The sequence below is a fragment of the Cebus imitator genome, unplaced genomic scaffold (assembly GCF_001604975.1).
Source record: "Cebus imitator isolate Cc_AM_T3 unplaced genomic scaffold, Cebus_imitator-1.0 Scaffold3, whole genome shotgun sequence".
NCBI classification, from domain to species: domain Eukaryota; kingdom Metazoa; phylum Chordata; class Mammalia; order Primates; family Cebidae; genus Cebus; species Cebus imitator.
The window spans coordinates 7,024,827-7,040,615 of NW_016107318.1; the positions used below are offsets into that span (position 1 = coordinate 7,024,827).

At 39.0% G+C, this 15,789-nt stretch overlaps 1 protein-coding gene across 1 annotated transcript in view; it reads right to left on the reverse strand.

Moving 5' to 3' along the window:
• Nucleotides 1-13,616, reverse strand: part of LHX8 (LIM homeobox 8) — a 32,040-nt gene extending 18,424 nt beyond the window's left edge. The window contains exons 1-6 of the mRNA XM_017530603.2: nt 13,469-13,616; nt 11,441-11,527; nt 10,828-10,989; nt 7,027-7,148; nt 4,781-5,001; nt 4,165-4,274 (exon numbers count right to left, since the gene is read on the reverse strand). Coding sequence (XP_017386092.2) covers nt 4,165-4,274; nt 4,781-5,001; nt 7,027-7,148; nt 10,828-10,989; nt 11,441-11,527; nt 13,469-13,549 — 783 coding nt within the window. The 5' untranslated portion in view covers nt 13,550-13,616. The remainder of the gene's footprint in view (nt 1-4,164; nt 4,275-4,780; nt 5,002-7,026; nt 7,149-10,827; nt 10,990-11,440; nt 11,528-13,468) is intronic.
• Nucleotides 13,617-15,789: the final 2,173 nt, after the last annotated feature.

Here is a 15,789-nt window from a genome sequence, read left to right on the forward strand (position 1 = left end):
AAAAAAAAGAGTCTAAAAAGAGACACCCATCAGGCCACTGAATAAGAATTTACCAGGGTCTAAACATGTATATATTTAAAAATCTTACAGGTGATTCTGATGTAAACCTTTGGATTGAAATCACTATGCCAAGTTCTAAAAGATAGAGACATGAAACAAAACTCTTTGGTTTTAATTTCCTGGCAGAAAGATACTGATATGCCAATAACCACCTATAAATAAAAGGGAGAAGAGTAGAGTGGGAGAGAATACCAGAATAAGCCAAAAACTTTGAATTCTTTCAGAAAAGAGAATCGTTATGAGAATTAAGTGAGATACTTAAATTTTATTACTAAAAGTCAGTCAACTGAGGGAAGAATTACACAATGTAAAAAATGTATTATTATAAAGAATGAGAAAGAGGAGTTTGGCACTCAATGGGATTGTGCTTGTCTGCTGGCATAGGATGTGAGCAACCAATCTATCTGGAGACCTCAAGCACTGCTAGCCTCCATGATCTTTACAGCAGACAAAATTAATTGCATTCTGCACTATGGTCCTTATATAATGCTTTCTTCTGCCACTGCACTTGTTACAGGGTAGCTAAATAATTTGTTTTCAAGTCCACTCTCCATAGTGGAAAGTGAGTTCCTTGAGATCAAAAAGAATGTCTTATTCTTCATATGCCTAGGAGTTAATTAAACTCCCTTTCTGTCAGAGAGTATGTTAAGAGTTTGTGATAGAATAAAACTTGACAATACAGGAAAACCTGAAGATAGTGTAGAAAAAAGGCCAATGTTGTTCTGGGAAACCTTCTGAGGTTTATGAATTATATTTTACTTAGTTTTCTCTGATTACTGACCCTTCTAGAATTAAATATTCTTGACTTCCCATCTAGCTATATTGTATCTACAGATCACTATAAACAGAACATGGATGTTTGGTTTTAAAGAAGGGCAGAATTGGCTTAAAAGTTTATTCTTGCTCAGTTCACTTTATTCTTTCTTTCCTACTCCAAATGTGTTATTTTGACACCTCCCCGTGAAAATAGAGTTGTGTTTCTATGCAGTTGGACATGTAATATCCCAAAGGGAAAAAGAACACGAAAATTATGTCTTTGTTTTTTAATTTTTCAAATAGAAAAAAGTTGAACAGATTTAGGAATTTGTAAGGTCATTATTAATAATTTACAAAACAGAAACTGCATGCTTTTCGTAAATGCATTTTTAAATTCACAAATTAAACAATGGAACCGAATTATATTTAATGAAGTAATTTCTCATTAAAGGGTAAAGCAAAACAACTCTGATAGTTTAGAACTGAAATACTCTCAAGGAAAAGTAAGATAAGTTGATTGTTCTTCTTTTCAATAGTATCAATGATTAGTCTTATACACAGAAAAAGAAAAAAACAGGTCCTTTTAATTTCTACTTAGCTTCACTATTCTCTAGGCACTAATGGTGCTAAAATCCACTTCACCCCTTTTCCACGTTCTTCTAACATGGACAAGTAGTGAGCCTCTGTAGGCACTCATCATTTTAAACCCAGGAGATCTACCAGAAAATTCAGGAGGCTGCAAAGCAGCAGCTGACCAACTTTATATGAAAACAGACTAAAGAAGAAGCTAACCTTGGTGTTTTAATATTAATAAACATTAAATAAGTGCTTCTACCTACAATTAGCAAGCCATCATATTAGCGTAAACTTCCTAAATATCATTTCTACAAATGGGACAGTATTTGAAATATATTTGCCAATATGTCCTCTGAGTCTTAAACTATTTTTTTCTACCCATAAATTTCTAAAGAATTTTGGAAAATTCTCTTATTTATCCCTTCCATTTTAACTCTCCTCTGTCCAGAGTAGGTACTGACTAGATAGCCTTGACGTACTCACTGGTCACATGCAATATTTTATTATCTTCCCCAATTTAAGCTCTACTTGAAAATATTCAGCATTCTGAAAGGTAGAACAGTTTGACAATCAGGATACATATTGCCCGATTTATTAGAGGGTCTGGCTAAAATAAATGATTCAAGGTTTGTTTTTTTTTTTTAATATCTATAGCTATTTCAGATTCCTAAATTATAAAGAACCACTTTAGGACAAAGACTGTATCTCATTTGTTTCAGCCACCCCTTCTGTAAGACAAATGCTAATAAATACTGAATGTGAATATACTTTGAAAGCATATGCTTTCAGATTTTAAAACCTATTATTCTGATATACAATTTTTAAAACTTATGGTTCAGTACAGCCTGCAGAACCAGGAGCCAATTAAACTTATTAAAACTCTTTTCTTTAAAAATTAAAAAAAAAAACAACAACTTGTGATTCATATCACATTTATATACCATAATGCATGGCTTAAATATTTATGCATGCTTAACCATAAAGCTATCTACAAGATTCAAAATCTCACTCTTTTGTTTAAACTTCTGCCGCTATTAAGTGGAGTTTTGATAAGACAGAGTTCCACTTATGGTCTCCTGGAAGATCAAGCGAAATGAAGAGACCAGAGGTTGGAGGAGAAGGTTCCAAATCTCTTCTCCGCCATTCCCTTGGTGGTTTGCCTTGAGGAGTTCCTGCACTCTTGAATGAGGTTTGTCGTAAAGTTAAAGGAGATAATGTAGATAAATGCTTGGTATAGGACTTGGAATAAAAAGACCTCTGCAAATATTATTCCTGTTTTATTTAATTAGAATTTACAATTATTTTTCCATAGAAAAGTGTCTATCTACAGTGGTTTCAAATTTTCACAATTTTAATAATAAATTATTATATCAAATAAAAGTTATCAACCCTGTAATTATTAGAATTATAGCCAGCCCTTCATGGGAACAGACCATTGTAAAAACAGAATTATATTAGAGATTCTAATTTTAACTCAGACACCTTTAATGACTGAGAATTTTTCCAGGTCTCTCAGAAGTACTTACATTTTCTGACTTAGGCCATTGTGTGACCTTCATTATAATCCAGTGAAGAACCCAGAACGCAAGGCTCAAAGAGAGATATTTCTTTTAATCGCCTTATCTTTCATTTATTCCTTATTGGCCATGTACTTTATGCCTAAATTAAGAAATCTAAAAAATCATCCATTTGGAAAATTCTTCTGAATGGATCTAGATTTTAATGCTAGAGTGCTTCCCACTGCCACGTTCCTTTGGAATGTGTGTGTCACATCAAGGTTTCTTTTCTAAATCATTCTCAAAATAAAAATTATCTTTTGAAACACTTAAATACTGGCAGGTCTTAGAATACTACAGGTAATTTTGGAAAAAAATTACTTTTATTCATTTGGTAACACTGCATAAATGTCCTTTAAAGTCTGAGCTAAAATGGATACTATGTATAAGGTATCTAGCAGTGTGGTAGGTGTTCAATAAATGTTACTTTTCCTTAACATGAAACAAATACCTCAGCCACATTCATCTTTTAGAAAATGTGATTTCATTATCTGCAAAAATGCCAGAAAGAATCATTATACATGTGTGGACTTAAATATGAAGAAAGGAGTAATTTATTTTGACAATTTGTATAGATCAAATTTATGACAATCATATTTAGGGCAACTAAGCTCAAAAAAATCACTCCCATTTCAGGGGACATAATAAATATTTAGCATCAAAGTATAGAAGTACTCCCTTTATCACCTTTAAAAACATAAAGGAATCTACTTTGTCGTAATCAACCAGTAGTTTTCTGTTTACATTAAGGCACTTTCAATTATTTCCTAATCAAAAACCATACAATTGTGTTCATTAAATGACTCATTGCAGTTTGTTAAAAAGACTAACACATTAGCGTCCCATAGACTTACATACTGTATGTCTCTTTTCAGAGTCTCAAAATATTTTGTCTTTCATTGCAATTATGGGTATTAAGATAATTGCCTGGTTCTGAATGATGTTATCAGGAACAAAACATTTTGTTTCCCCTTTGATGTTGATACCAATAGACCCCAGGGAAACAAAGCTTGAATGACTATTTCATATCATATTATGATGTTAGAAATACTGACAAACATTTTTGGGAAATAAATATGTTTTCATATATTCACCAAATTAGTTTTCATAAAAGACATAGGCTAATTTTTTAAGAAAACAGAAAAATGTTTTTAGGCAGCATGGAGATTGCCTTTTTTGGGGTGGGGGGCTTCAAAAATCAAAATTTCATTGTTATGCTTACCTGAAGCTGATCTGCTGTAAAGCTGGTCCGAGCTCTTTTTGCTGGTTTTGGATGGTTAACATCTTGCTCTGTGAGGAGGGCGCCTTCCACACTAATCCCATTACCTGTATTTAAAAAACATACTATACATGTTGGTACTTCAAATGGGTACACCCATCTTGTAATAACAGGTTTCTTATATCTCTTGGCTTTTTGTGTAATTGTATATGTTTTGTTAGATTGTAAAACCCCTTAAGTTTTAAAATATACTACAGATATACTGCACAAAAAATATTCCATTTACAGGCTTGTATATTTAGTGAAAAGTTCAAAAAGTTAGAAGTATGTATCTAAGGCCCAGCAAATACAGGAAAATAAGTATTTACAAAAAGAAGAGCAAAACCCTAACTCAAAGCTGCTGCCTGAGAATATGGCATAAAACTTATACATACACTGTGGCTTTCGTTATAAACAAACAAATAGAGACCATCAAGAACGGTAGAGTACTTAGTAAGTTTCACTACAATTATACGTTGTACAAAATAATGCATTAAGTGACCTTAGGAAAAATTATTTTTATTTTTGTATTCATTGTCTCAAAATACTCAAAAGTATTTAAGTACATATTTACCATTTTCTACTTCTCTTTTTAAATTATCCAGCATGCAATCATAATGCACTCTGCAGAGGACTTTCTCTTCCACCAAAGCAAACTCCTCTCCTGTGGAAAGTTGCCTTTTGCAGGAAAAGCAAGCGAAGCATGCCAAGTGATAGACATTCCCCTTGGCTCTCCGGACCCAATCAGTAGAGTGGATGTGTCTCCCACATCGAGAGCAGCGAGTTCCATACCTTCTACATTAAATAGAGGTGTAGAAGGTAAAGATTTAATTCCTGGTGAGATATTCATCAGTTGAATATTAAACCAGCACATTATGTTGCCACATTGAAATAACCTAAGTATTTAAATATTTTGAAAATGAAACAAGAATCAAGTATTTTTCTAAAAGTCAATATGGTATGCAATCAAGCTGAGATAGAGTCACAACTCAAACTTGTTTATATAAATAAGACCTTCTCTCTGTTCCTATAAAGAAGATTGAGCTTTTCTTTTAAAATGAGTTTTAAAATCCTTTTTGTTGTATCAAATATCAGTCCATTTATAAATTTACTTAAGGTAAACACACATATTATCCAGACTGAAAATCTAAAAGTGCAAAATTATGCTGAAGATATTTATACTGAAAAACTGAAGATATACATAATGACTTCTTAAAACCAAGTTAAAATGATTAGAAAATGATTTAAATATCATTTTTAGGATGTTAAAACATGTAAAAACTTAACGTTGAAATTATCAAAGAATGTACAGAACTGAAATTCTTGACCTTGGTGGGTGAGAAAGGAAAAGTCAGAAATGTTTCCTTTGGTGAAAAATCTATTGTATTGCTATCCAGAGGAGGAAGGAAATATTATCTAAATTTTCAGAGTCCTAAATGGACACTAAATGCAGGTCAATCTTAAAATGCCAAAGCTATATGTAAATATTTCTTTTTTTTTTTTCTTATAGCCTGAGTGACTAGACACTCTTTGTCATGTTTCCTACCACAGTTACAGTCGTGGCCTGGCATGCCCAAATCACACTAGATTAGTCAATGTCTATTTATTGATAGATACATCTTTAAAGCTATCACCAGTTTGTTTAGTTACTCTGAAAAACAGAATCCTGACGATTAATTTCAGAATATAATACAACATGAAGCAAAGAGTTAAAAAATCCTAAAGAACTAGACTTCCACTTGTCCAATCTTTCAAACCAAACCTTTCAAAGGGCTTTAAAAGTTACTACAAAAAATTAAAATTAGCCTATCCCAAGTGAAAGAGGAAGCAAATTATTACCATCATTGAAGTAATGAAGAATAAACCTGCTGAGAAATATACCTTTTTGGTAATTATAAAATTCTATGATTTTATAAAAGACTCTGGGTTTCATAAATTACTTTAAATTACCCAGCAATTTTTATTCAAATTAATCACTAAACTCCTTGAAATCATTTTTTGAAATGTAGTATAAACATATGTAGTATTATAACCTTCATTATATAGTATTAATTTTCCCATTTCACAATGAACATTTTTTCTTCATTTAGAAAAGTAAATAAAGAAAAAATGATTTAATTTTTAAAAGTCATTCTTGAGAATTAATTTCTAGGCAGCTGTTCATACAGAATTACATCTTGGAAGAAACTTTACATTTAAACTATAAAGAGATCACACAGAGATAATGTTATATCTCATCTAAATATAATTTCAGAAACTGAAGATCGGAGAAAAGAAATAGTTTTAGGCGGAATTAGATTTGGTGTATTTATGATACCAGAATGGTCAATTCTTCTGAAGAACATGGTTTATCATGGTATCCAAATCCTTAGAATTTTATGGGTATATATCTAGGGATCAGTCTATGGTAAATGGGTAAAAGCATAATAAAACCTTGATTTTTATCCCCCATAATGATTTTATTTCATCTAACCATTCCCATCAAACAAGGGCTTTGTCATAAGTCATCTTGTATTTCATACTTCATACCTATGCACAGCAAAAAAAAGTTTCCCTGTTTGTAATGCCTCAAACTTTCACTCCCCAAAGTGGAAATATTACTTAAAATTAACTTTTGTCTACTGAATTCCTAAAAAGGGTAAGCATGCTTATTTAATACAAATTATACCACAAACATGAAAGCACCCTCATTTTGAAATCTATTAAATAAGAAAAACTGGGCTTCATTAAATAAAACTGAACAAGAAAAAGCCTATCACAGAAGTCTCTTTGCATAACAATTTCTTGAAGCATCTACTAAGAAACGGCTTCATAGCATACCTGAAATAATCAAGTTTGCAGAAAATGTCTTTGTCTTTAATATAGCAGCTGGTGTGCCTTCCTAGGGAGGTTCTGCAAACACTGCAGGAGAGACACCGGACATGCCAGCATAGGTCATTCACCTGCGAAGGGAGGAGAAGCCACTGTAATACCATATTTAAGAAAAGCATTCATTGGCTTTGTGTATTGGGCAATTTGAAAAACTGGCCCTGAATATATTAACATATGCTCTGAATGTTTTCATCCCAAAGGTGTCATTTTTGTAAACATGGTTCTGAATATATTCTCTTTTAGACCTCAACCAAAAAAATTATACTAATATATGCCACATTTTGTGTTTATATATGTTTTTTATTCCTTTGAAGAATTCAGGTTGCTTTTTCTTTCTATCTTAAATGGAACCTTCATGAACACAGGCAACGTTTTGGTCACTTTAAAGTCTTACATATATTTTACCAAGTTCTTCCCCCCATAAAACCTCATAAAGAGGACAAAGTACATACTACTCAACCTATTTTTTTGGCTAAACCATTATAAACTGTATACCCACTAAACAGCAATAAAGAAAGTGAAAAAGCAGCTTTGTAAGACAGTCACCCTTACAAGACATAAATTACTAAGATAAATTTAAAGGTTGATGTAGCAGAAGCCTGGGCTTTCTTCTAACATTAAGCAGCTGTACAGAAACAATAGAAGTAGGTAGTAAAGTATATTGGTAAAACTGCTTACTGATTTTGCTACAGGAGAAAAAAATAAATCTAACCATAAGTGGTTCTAAAAAAGCACCCACACATTGTTTTTCACTTCCACTTCAAGTACTAAAATATAAGATGGTGTTTAATAAGGCCAGTATTTTATACTTTCTAAATAATAATAAGAAATATTGTTAATTCAGGGAATAAGTCACAATTACTCTCACTTTAAACTGTTGCCATCATATTAGAAGGACTACAACTTTATCCCTGGAGTATGAAGATGTGTATTAGACAGAACTGACCTGCATGCAATGCAGGTTCCCAAAGTTTGCTCTTGTTAAGTGGACACAAGAACTTGATTTATGCTTAAATTTCATGTAAAAGAACAGTAACATATAAAAACACCAATTACACCCTAAAAATGGATTCAATGATTAAAATAGGAAAGTAAATAACTGTGAGATATGACTTTTGCATGACTATTTCATAATAAAGACTATGTGTCCAATGATTTTATCAAATTAGAACTACTGTCCAACATGTTTTTCTGTGATATAAAAGGTGCTTCAAAGCCGAAAGTTTTACTGACTTATAAAAGTCAGTAAAACTTTATTACAGTTTTGTGTCTCTTTCCAAAGCATTAATGAGAGTCTCATTCTGATGACATTTAAAAAGTTTTGGTCTTTCTTTGCAAGAACTTAGAACTTACATGCCCACTATAGACAGTAGTTAAATAAGAAAGAAAGCCAAGGAAACTGGAATAAATAATATTAACAATGTTGAATACTGTCTTGGAAGAAGTCATTTCCTTATAATTTTTTCCTAAAATGGGACCAACTAGTATAAAGTTTAGAAAAACAGGCTTCCGTTAGAATTCCGCTGTTTAGGGCTTTCTGTATTTCAGTCTTACCCAGGATTTTGTTTTGTTTTGTTTTTAAAGCAAGGCTTTAGGGCAAGAGCCATGGCCTCTCTCTTACTCCCTCCTAAAGCCAGACCTGGTTGCCACCTTTTCTTAAAGTTTACTTTCCTCCTAAAATGTCCTTTTATCTTCCAGTTCTTTGCCAGGGAGTAAACTAAGGTGAAGAGAGGAGATTCTGGAGACTGTAAGCCTACTATTGATCTAATCTGTATACGTCTAAACATACAACCAAGCCAGAGAAAACACCTGAAGGACAGAGTACTGAGGTATCTATCATATGAGGCAATAGATGCATCCAATTCCTGTCATACTTTTCTATTCTAACTCCATTTTACTTGCCTCACAAGATGGTGTTTTTCTATATTAGTTACACCTTCAAATAATATTTCTATACTAGGTCTAACTTTTTTTTTTTAATCAGTGATTCAAGTTAAACTCAAACTTATCCGCAGGAAGTACTCAAAATGGAAAAATAGTTAATAATTCAGTTTTTGTTAATCATATAGTATCAAACTTTAGTTAGAACTTACACACTAAAGCATACAAGATGTGGTAGAGTAACACTGTACATGGAAGACTTCATTGAGAGGACTCCTGCCCTATTACAAAGGAAAGCTTTATTTAACTAAGTTGGATTTTTATGCAATACAAATATATATAAACATATACAAGATTAACACTAGAAACTACTATTTCAGAGGGTGTGTTAAATGTCATTCATCATAACCCTTCTATGTCTTCTCTGCCGTGAAGAGTTAGAATCTTCATAGATCTACTGTACTTAGAAACATTCTTACAGATTACACCAATTATTGAGAGGGCTCATTAAAAATAAGATGCTAGTTTTAACCCAAAAGATGATTTTGCAATATCCAAAGGCTCAGTTTTAGCAACATTGAAAGTGGAATTTTAAGACTGCAGATTTAAAGAGAAAGCCAATGTTAATTTGCAAGCTTTAAGAATCAACCACCAAGGCAAATGAATTTAGTCATTTTTAAATCTTTTTACCAAAACTTCTTTAGGCATTTTCTCTAGGTTTTATCTATAGGGTAGTACTCCCATTTTACAGACTAAGCAGCTTTGTATGTTGAGGTAGAAGTTTAAAGAAACCCACTAACACGACTGTTGAACACATACTCTCCATAATTAATCCTTTTGGAAACCTAAGCCGGGAGGGGAGAGAATAGAAGGTGAACTGGTTTGCTACTAATTCAGTGTAGGAGAGACCATTATTTTAAATAGTGGTTTTAAAAAGTTATTTAAGTTGAAACCCCATGATATTCTGATTAAGACACATGGGACCATGATCCTGTCTGCACTGAGGTGGATAACTGTGGCCTGCCAAAATGTCTATTGCAAAATTCCCCCACAATATTTTAAGAGAAAAGTAAAACAAATTAAGACAATCAGCTCTCAAACCACCACTTTGAAACACTTCTTCCCAGGCTGTGTCTAACTTTACATCAATTTCCATTTTTTTCCCTAAGCACTGGAGAGTACATAAAAACAGCATTTGAGTGCCCTAAAAGTATTAAACTTTAATAAGAGGAGGAAGGTACTGAAATAGTTTTTATTTAAATGCTCCTATAAACGTTTAGGTACTTTGTAAAAGCCTCAGGTAACTGTAAAAAACATGGGACTATATTTTTTAAATTTGTCCATAAAAGACCCTTTAAGCTACTTTACAGTGACTCTCACCAAGAGACACTGCAAAGGGGAATCAGTTAATACATACCGTCGTAAAATGCTTCTAAGCAGGCATGGGCGTGGGCGTTACTGGGGTGGAGAGACCACAGTCAGTTTAGAGGGAACAAAGATATTTAAGAAAGGAATGATCCGGGGCTGGGTAAAGAAAAGCAGGTTTCTGTCTCATAATGAACAAGGGCTTTTCCACTTCCCTTCCACTACAAGTGGGTAGCTGACTCCAGCGCATCCACACGCATCCGGCGCGTCCAAACCAGGATGTGTCACACATAAGCTGCTTTGCAACGACAAGGAAGAGTCTGGGGTTTCTTCTCACTTTATCCCATTGGATGAGTTGCCCTAAATTAGTCTGATGTTCCGCGAAAGCCTACAACCTCCATCCAGAACTTGAACGGAAAGGTTGGTGGGAGGAACATTTCTCTTTTCTCAGAGCTCCTGCTACCCTCTCACCCCCTGGGCCTCGTGCCCGAGGCCCTGTCGTACCTTGAGAAGGTATTTGTCCACGATCTCCAGGCCGCAACTGTTGCACACACACTTGCCAGGGGGGCAGCCGGAGCCCGAGGCCATGGACCGGGGCGAGGACGACGGGGACAGTTGGGCCGAGGAGGAGCAAGAGTCCTCGTCCCCCGCTCCCTCGGGGCTCACCTGCAGGAAGCCGCCAGGCGCAGGAGGTTCTAGACCCCTCCTCCCCTTCGCATCCCACCTACCCAGAGGGGCACCCCCACCGCCTCCCCTCCCTTCCCCACCGCCTCTCCTCCCTTCCCCTTCGCCACCCCACCCCCAGCTTCTTGAGGTTAAGATTCTCGCCCTCTTCCCCGAGTCCAAGCTCTGGCCATGCACCCGCTGGGTCTGCCGACCCCTGGCCTCTTCGGAACCCGGGAGTCTTGCGGCCGTGCCCTCTTCGCGGGCCAACTAAGCGTCCCACCCCACTTCACCCCACCCCCGCCTCGCCCCGCCCCGTCCTCGGTCCTGCGTCCTCAGTCCGCTCCCTGAGGGGCCAGCTGGGCCGTGGAAGGAGCGCGGGGACCGCGGCCCCTAGTCCTGCGCGGCCTCCCCAGGGCCAGTCTTGCCAACACCCGAGCCCCTCCGCACTCACCAGTCCCTCTTCCCCGGCGCCTTTCCGAGTTCTCCCGGCCGCCAGGGCTGTAGCCTGCCCGCACTCCTCCGACATGAGCTCCTGGCACTGCGGGGTAGGAGAGGGAGAAAGTATGGAAAAACAGATCAAAAGTTCCGAGCGTGCCGCGCGCCCCAGCCTCCGCGCGGGGAGCGAGCTAATGAAGGCCCTCAGCGCGCGGTGCAGCGCTTGTAGCCGTCACGGCGCCAGAGCCCGGGCGCCGCGGGCGGGCTGGCGCGCAGCCTCCCTCGCCGGCCGCTGGCGGCCGCCACCAGAGCGCCAGTGGCTCGCCCCGCACGCTGCGGCGCTCACCGGGCTCCGGGTCCCTGGCGCTCACCCCGGCTCGTCGGTTCCCCGCCCCCGCCGCCGGGGATAACAAGTTAATAACAATCATCCCCGCACAAAGCGCTTTCTTTCCAGACGTCAATCATCGCGGAGCGGGTAACACCGGGCTAAAGTGGGTGCGGGGCGGGAGGAGGTGGAGTGGGAGAGAAGAAAAGAGGATTGAGGAGGGGGTGGGGGAAGAAACTTGATTTCTTTAATAACCTCAATTAAAAGAGCAAGACACATATATATTTTTAAAAGGGGGCTTTTTGAATAGGATAGCCCGAAAGGTGAAGAGGTTTAATAGGATACTTGAAAGCTAATTACAGCGGGATTTAAGAAGCCTGGTGTTTGTTCCGATGACAATTTGAATGAAAATGCTTCAGATTAAACCGAGCCAGCAGCCCTTTCGTAAACTTACAGCAATTAGAGTCGCGAGTGATTTATACTCGTTTCTTTAAGGTGTAAATTGCCACTTATGGCTCAGTAAGTCAACATTTGAGCTACTAAAGGATTATTTTTAACCAGCGCAAAAAGCGGGTCGAATAATGGAAAATATCCAGCTGAATTCAATTTGTGCCATTAAAAGAACTCACCCAACCTCGGTCAAAATGTTTTAAAGAAACAACGCGCGTTATTCAAGTGTTTCCAAGTCTTTGCTGGAGTTTTGTTCTTAAACCAAAACGCAGCGTCTGTGGGCTTAGACCGCTTTCGTTTCCAAAAACGCTAGCTCGGGGGCTGTTGGATCCCCCGAACTCGAACGGCTCACATTTCTACTTTTCTGACTCTTCGCCTCCCTTCCTCCCTTCCTCTGGAAGCACCAGGCAAGATACCAACCTGGGGGCCTCCCGGACCCTCTGGCGAGACCCTTCCTTTCTGGGGTGCGCTCCCTACGGTGGACCCAGCGTAGCTGCACTGAGGCCGCGTCCTCACACACAAAGGGCGTTTAAGCAGAACAGCTCAGTGTTCGCCGGGTGTCCCCAACAGACTTCGGAGCAAAGAGAAAGTCAGGGGCGCCCCGCGCGGGTCCTACTGAGGCCGTCAGACAGGCTGCAGATGATTTCAAACTTAAAGCACCAGACACCCACAGGTAGTGCCTCCAGAGTGAGGTGAGAGCTTGTCAGGTTCCCCAATATACTCACACAAACCGCGTGACTCGTTTTGTGCCCTGCGGCTTACTTTTGACATTTTAGGTAAAATGTCTCTCCCGGCCAGCCCTGGGATCCCGGAGGCCTTTCTGGAGCTCCGCAGCGGGAGGTGCGCCTCAGGGCTCGCTAATGTCCCTGGGCAGCCAGCCGAGCGAAACTAGTCTGCTCTCGGGTTCCACCCGATAGCCGCCCGGTCCTCCCGACCCACTCTCCCTGACCGCAGCGATCACCACAGCAAATAGAACAAAAGTACGACTCACATGGACCTGAGAGCGCCTTAGGCTCAAGGCTTCATCTCCCAAATTACAGTCTCCATGTCTCAGGTTAAGTGAGCTTTTGGGGAGGGAGGGCAAATGGTTACTGACTAAGGCTACTACGTAAAAAAAAAAAAAAAAAAAAAAAAAAAAAAAAAAAAAATTGCCAGGTCTGAAGATGAGGCCGTTATAGGTAGTTTTTGAACCTCGTTTAGGAGCCCAAACAACTCGAGTTTCATGGATACTGAGATTCAGCTGGTTTGGCCAGGCGTCGGCTCGCTCACCTTCTCAGGGGGAACTGCCAGCTCCGGCACGTCTTTTTCTTCTAGTTTACACACAAACATCTGATCGCTCTTCCAATACATGGCACTGCTAGGGCTGCTTATCACATACCAACTCCAGAGGGTCAGAGGCTGTCCGTGTCTGTCGATCTCCCTCCTCCCCCGCCCCGGTGCACTAATAAAAGCTGATGCCGAGGAAGATAATGCTACAAATGTGTCTTCGTCCAAAGAGGCCGCTGTGGCCTGACCACGTTCTGAGGAACAGTTCTTAAAATTCCTTTCCCAACTTCACTGAGCTCTGTCCCTCCAGGAAAAGAAAAAAAAAAAAAAAAGTTTTGTTTTCCAGAGGGTGGAACCTAACATAAAGGGAGGGGTCGTGTAGGGGAAAGGCTTTTCTGGAGAAATAGCCTCACCTCTTTAAGAAAAACCCGCCTTCTCTACATGTTAAGATCTTTATCAGGACACACCAACTGACTTCAGGTTTAGCACTAAAGAAAAAAAAATTGGGGATGGCCCGTTAACTTGACTTAAAAAAAAAAAAAATCTGCCTGCATTTGCCATGACTTTTAAATTCTCTCTCCCCAACCAAACCTAAACAAAGATTCAGGTTACATCTCTTTCTGAAGCAAGCAGAAGGGGAAGTGGAAGTCTGGTGACTTGAACGTTTTAGTCATTCTCTTGAAACCCGCAGCTCTCCGGTCTAGCCGAGGAACGCCACCGCTCCCGGCAGTCTAGGGACTGACTTACCTAGCAGTTCGCGCTTCCTTTGCGAAAAGTTTTCTCATTAAGATAAAGAAGGAACATCTGAGCAACACAAAAGCTTATGATTTGCGACTAGCTTTGAAATCAAGGCTACAAGAAAGACAAAAGTATGTTGCTAATGAGTATTGCTCTTTCATCTCCTAGACAAAATTTAAGCCCTAGCATCAGTCTTCTGCTGCCTCAAGTTCTGACTGCGGGTGGGGGAGCGGCGGAGGGAGGTACTCAGGGTACCGTAATTTTGATTAAGATTGGAAGGTGTGCTTGTTTAAATAGATTCTTGACAGCATAAGCTTTATTTCATTATTTAGTGTATAAGGACAAATTTGGTTAAAATATTATTTTAAATGATTTTTTTTTCATTTTAAAAAACTAAACTTCTGAAATTAACAAGATTTAGGAGTCTATTTCTTAGACGACTTTAACAAAATCATAGGATTTTGTTTAATTAGATGGAAATATATATGTAACACACACACGCTAACACACATACACACATATCTTGTATCCTTGCCTCATTTGTCTAGAAGAGAAAGATCGAAAGGATCTTGCCCAGACCCCAGATAGGTCAGTAGCCGGCTAGCGGAGGAGACAGGTAGACTTTCTGTGTTGAAGTGAGCCTATGTAAGAGCCTGGGACCGAGTTACCGCTGCAAATTTAGTTTTTCCTCCATTGCATTTTTCTCCCATAAACACTAGAGTCTTCAGAGTATTTTCCTATCGCCATTGTTTTTGTTTTCGCGCAGCTGCGCACAAGTTAACGTTAGCCATCCTCCTGCCGGTCCTCTCTGGGAAACCTCGTTTAATTTGCTGAGCGAAGGGTGGAGGACGTTATAATTAATCTGTGCCCTCTTAGAAAATTGAAAGATTGGAGTGGACTGACTTTTCAAAAAGCTAACTTGTGCGTGGGAACCAGAAAGACTTGTGTTTTTCATCAAGTGCAAAAATCGGTGTTGGGGGTGGTGGGGAAATTCACATAATGCATTTTCGAGAAACGGCATTCTTCCGAATGGAAAGTCAGAGTCGTGCAGAACATTGGCACCATCAGGTCGTGTATAGAGCAGGATTTCGTTGAAAGTGGAATTCTAAGTATAAATGTCCAGTTTGGATATTTAATTACTATGTGTGTGTGTGTGTGTGTGTGTGTGTGTGTGTATGTGTGCGTGTGTGTGTCTGTTAGGCTTTAAAGTGAGTTTGGGGTACTGCCTGGCTACTATCGAGGAGAATTTATCGCGAGGGTCATTTGGAGATCCAGAGAGCGCCAGAACTGCGTTAGGGAAGCAGGGCGGGGGTGCGGGCGTTAATGCGGTCTTTTCACCCACCCTCGCCTAATCAGGCGGCTCTCAGTCAGATTTTCAAAATACTAATCTTGATCTAAGGGCTTCTATCGCTGCATAAGTGGAGAAAATGATTCATTTTTAGAGATTTCTGGGTCGTCAGACAGGAGCAGAAGACCTGAAAGATTGGTCTGGCCTCGCTTTACTCCAGGCGCTCTGAGGGATGCTGACTGGTCCCGCGGTGCAGCTGCGCGCACCCAGCCTTGAGCTGTAAGCCTCTGGGCGGTGA